Source organism: Rhinopithecus bieti, unplaced genomic scaffold (assembly GCF_001698545.2).
Source record: "Rhinopithecus bieti isolate Rb0 unplaced genomic scaffold, ASM169854v2 scaffold_12238, whole genome shotgun sequence".
NCBI classification, from domain to species: Eukaryota; Metazoa; Chordata; class Mammalia; order Primates; family Cercopithecidae; genus Rhinopithecus; species Rhinopithecus bieti.
This window is the reverse complement of record NW_016807069.1, coordinates 581,313-586,229: the sequence shown is the minus strand read 5'-3', so window position 1 is coordinate 586,229 and position 4,917 is coordinate 581,313. Positions and strand designations below refer to the sequence as shown.

The 4,917-nt window shown below is 35.1% G+C and overlaps 1 protein-coding gene across 1 annotated transcript in view; it reads left to right on the top strand.

The window, feature by feature from the left end:
* LOC108534637 (dnaJ homolog subfamily B member 4) overlaps positions 1-2,386 on the top strand; it is a 5,334-nt gene extending 2,948 nt beyond the window's left edge. Inside the window, exon 2 of the mRNA XM_017880106.1 lies at positions 436-2,386. Within this exon, the coding sequence (XP_017735595.1) occupies positions 436-669 (234 nt within the window). The 3' untranslated portion in view covers positions 670-2,386. The remainder of the gene's footprint in view (positions 1-435) is intronic.
* The last annotated feature ends 2,531 nt before the right edge of the window (positions 2,387-4,917 follow it).

The window sequence follows — 4,917 nt, the reverse complement described above, 5'->3', positions numbered from 1 at the left end:
AGAGTTTTGATTTTGTTGCCCGGGCTGGAGTGCGATGGTGCATTCTCGGCTCACTGCAACCTCCGCCTCTCGGGTTCAAGTGATTCTTCTGCCTCAGCCTCCCAAGTAGCTGGGATTACAGGCATGCGCCACTGTGCTTGCCTAATTTTGTATTTTAGCAGAGGCAAGGTTTCTCCATGTTGGTCAGGGTGGTCTCGAATTCCTGACCTCAGGTGATCTGCCTGCCTCAGCCTCCCAAAGTGTTGGGATTATAGGCATGAGCCACCGCGCCTGACCTCTGAAGGAATTTTCTAATGAGGAAAAAAAAAATATTGTTATTCTTTTGGAGGTTAAAGTTTTACCTTAGTGGTATTATCCTTTACCATCTGGTAATATTTGTGCTTAGATTTTTGAGTTTTGAAGTGTGTTTATTTTATTTTATTTGGTCCATTTTAGGCATTGTGTGGCTGCTCAATTAATGTACCAACACTGGATGGAAGAAACATACCTATGTCAGTAAATGATATTGTGAAACCCGGAATGAGAAGAAGAATTATTGGATATGGGCTGCCATTTCCAAAAAATCCTGACCAACGTGGTGACCTTCTAATAGAATTTGAGGTGTCCTTCCCAGATACTATATCATCTTCATCCAAAGAAGTACTTAGGAAACATCTTCCTGCCTCATAGAATGAAGAACTTTGTTACCCATATTTTGATAAGGCACTGAAAATATAAAAAGACTGGCAGTTTACTGATGTAGATGTGAATTCTGTATAAAGATGTGTAAATTCTTTTGAGGGTTCTTTAAATTGCATGAATAGAGACGGGTCAAACAAATAGGCAAAAGGGATTTTTACAGTTAGAGATAAAGAGAAAACCATTAACTATATTTTATTTCATTTCTCCCGATTCAGATATTTTAGTAATTTGCTTATATGTAAAAGTTGTTTTGTGGAGTCAGTAGGTATATTTCTAATAAAGTGCTAGACTATCCAATTACTTAATTTCTTATACCTTTAGATAATCAGTATGAAAAGTTCCCTTTTATAATGGAAATGAAAATTCTTAACTAAACTATACATGTAATATGTATTTCTAGAAAAGAATAAAAACCCAAGTCAGTTATTAGATTTAAATCACCTTCTGAAATGCTGCTATAGGGCTGGTATCAGTAAAAGAATATCCTGATGCATATGTTTCAACATTTTGATTTTTAAAGTATGCTGTAGCATTTCTTAATAACATCGTTGTGATGTTCTTAAGGCAGACCTTTCTTCATAACAAGGAAATTAATGGTAATTTCTCTCCTGTGGAAATCCCAATTGCCTGAATTACTGATATTTTAGAAATAGACTTTTTAAAATGCCATATGTAATTTTATGCAAGTTGAGTATATATCTTGTTCTTAATAAATTATAGGCTCATTTTGTTCTCTGCTAGTTTAAAGTAATTTGTTTAATAATAGATGTGTTTTTAGAGGAAATGCTGTTACTTGGAATTTTCCAGTTATACAGTCTTCTATAACTTACTAATAATATGCTATGTGTACTTTATGTAATTTTCCTAAAAAGAATGAACTACCACTACACTATGGTGTTAAACCAAAATATGGGGAAAATAAACACTAACTGCTGCTTATGGATAATGTTGCAACTACTTGTTATGCATATAAATATTTTAGTTTTTCATATGTATAGATTGCATTTCTTAGGTGTTTTAATATTTTAAATATATTTACGTTTAAAAAATTTAGTTTTGTTTTCTGTTTTATAACTATAGTGAGAATGATGTTTTGAAACAAAGTTTTGGTTATAAAATAGTTTTCAGGAATATATATATACACATATATATATATGTAGGGTCCTATCACCTTTTAGTAGAATATGAAATATTCTTTTAGAAATCCAATATAAATAGGTTATAATAGCCATATTCTTTATTACTTTATTGAGAATAATTTACATGCCATAAAGTTTACCCTTAAAATATACAATTCAGTGGTTTTAGTAATATTCACAAAGTGGTTCAATCATCATCACTTTCTAATTCCAGAATATTTTCATCACCCCAAAAAGAAGTCCTAAATCCATTAGCAGTTACTTCCCATTCTTCCCTTCCTCCAGCCCCTGAAAACACTACCATCTACTTTTTGTCTGTATGGATTTATCCATTCTGGACATTTCATATAAATAGACTCAAACAATATATGGCTTTTTTTTTTTTGGTCTGGCCTCTTTCATTTAGCTTAATGTTTTCAAGGTTCATCTATGTTGTATCATGTATCAGTACTTTATTTTTTTGTGGCACATTATATGGATATACCACATTTGTTTATCTTTTCATTAATTATGGGGATTTGCCTTATTTCTACTTTTTCCACTATTATAAATAATGCTGCTATGAACATTTGTGTACAAGTTTTTGTGTTTCAATTCTCACGGGTATATACCTAAAAGTGGAATTTCTGGGAGTAACCATGTATTTGAGTTGCAAATGGAAAATGCTTGAAAAAAATGCCAGAGAATTCAGCTAATCGTATTTATTACTCTAATTCAAAAATGATTCTTCTGTAACTGTCTCTCTGAATGACAGTTAAAACTCCCTACGGAAGTGTGAACATCACAGAAATTTTCTCACAAGTCTAAAGATCTAGATCTGAAAAGCATCAACGTGTTGACTGACAGTGGTTTCTGTTTTAAACCCATCATTATTTATCGCAATTTTCTTGATTAAGCATTTTCTCCCAGGTAAAATAAATATTTATAGATAGATATATAATAACATTTGGATTGAAAAGTTTTTTTAAGCAGAGAATTATTATTCTAGTAGTAAATAAATCTACATAACTACACAAAACCAATACACCAGTATCTCTCTTATCTTAAAGGATATTGACAATACTTTAGCATGTAGTAAGTGCCCAGTTTTTATGTGTTGAATGTTGAATTAAAACTAGTAATAAGAGTAAAGTTTTAAAGTTTTAAATTTATTTTTTCAAATTATGGAAGTACTTTTTATTTTAAAATGTTTTCTTTAAATTCAACCAGGTTCTTGGACAGCCGGAATAGTTTTGAAGTACTATATATTCCATAAAGAAAGATGTTTATCTTTCCTAAAAGAAAAACCACAAATTGCTTATGTTAGAAAAAAAAGAAGGTGACCAGGCACTGTCGCTTACGCCTGTAATCCCAGTACTTAGGGAGGCTGAGGCAGGGGAAAATCACTTGAGTCCAGGAGTTTGAAACCAGCCTGGGCAACATAGTAAGACTCCATCTCTACAAGTAAACATTTAAAAATTAGCTGAGCCTGGTAGCATGTGCTGTAGTTCCAACTACTTGGGAGGCTGAGGTGGGAGGATTGCTTGAGCCCAGGAGGTAGAGGCTGTAGTGAGCCCAGTTGCACGACTGCACTCAGCTTGGGTGACAGAGTGAGACCCTGTCTCAAAAACAAAAACAAAAAAACAAGTATAAACCAAGGTGATTAATGGTCTGCTAATAGATGTGTTTTGTTTGGCCAGCTCAGTGGTTTAAAAACTATTTTTTAATTAGAATGCTTTTAGGCAAGACAAGGCATCTTCTGTTGCCACTGACCAACCATTATCTATTGCATTACATAAAGCTGCTTCACATGTTTAGTTATATTGCCTGGGCCTCTGAAAGCATCTGAGTTAGTTACATCTACTGTAGCTCATCACTCTTGCCTATTGTTAGCCTTCCTTGGAGACAAGGAGACTTGTCTTGCTTGTTTATTTTTGGGAAACTGTCATTCAAAGAGTTATGATGGATAAAGGAAACTAATATATGTGATTAGACTCAGTAAATGGCTCAGAAGGGACTATCTTCATATGCCAAGGATTATTTACATAACCTCAAAGAGTTACGACTAAACATCATTCTTTATCCAAAAATAATTTTTATCTACTAATATATAGTGTAGTATACTGCCTATCTATATACCTGACTTCATGTATACATGATTTATTTTTTACCCCTTATGGAGAAGTATAGAAAAAAATGTGGCTTGTTACTTTTAGATAATAGCTTAATCAAAATGTGAGTCTGAAGTTTTATAGAGTAAATATTTCAACTTTTTATTTTTTATTTATTAATTTATTTTTTGTTTTGAGACGGAGTCTGGCTCTGTGGCCCAGACTGGAGTGCAGTGGCGCAATCTCGGCTCACTGCAAGCTCCGCCTCCCGGGTTCACGCCATTCTCCTGCCTCAGCCGCCCGTGTAGCTGGGACTACAGGCGCCCGCCACCGCACCCGGCTAATTTTTTGTATTTTAGTAGAGACGGGGTTTCACCGTGTTAGCTAGGATGGTCTCGATCTCCTGACCTTGTGATCCTCCCGTCTCGGCCTCCCAAAGTGCTGGGATTACAGGCTTGAGCCACCGTGCCTGGCCTCAACTTTTTAAAATTTTTTTCTGTGATACTTTTAGTTCATAAAATTCATAAAACATTTGGAGCTGGAAGTAATTTTTTAAATCCCATTTTCTAGATAAAGAAGTAAACCCAGAAAGGCTAAGTGACTTGTCTGTGGTTAAAGAGCAGGTTTGATGTATTCAATACTCTTCTGGTCATTAAAAAATAAAATAAAAGAAAGAAAGAAAGAAAAAAGAGAGCAGGCCAGGTGCGGTGGTTCATGCCTGTAATCCCAGCACTTTGGGAGGCCGAGGCAGGTGGATCACTCGAGGCCAGGAATTTGAGACCAGCCTGGTCTACGCGGTGAAACCCCATCTCTACTAAAAATACAAAAATTAGCCGGGCATGGTGGCATGCGCCTGTGATCCCCACTATTCAGGAGGCTGAGGCAAGAGAATCACTTGAACCCAGCAGGCAGAGGTTGTGGTGAGCCGAGGTCATGCCATTGCATTCCAGCCTGGGCAACAAGAGTAAAACTCCGTCTCAAAATAAATAAATAAATAAATAAATAAA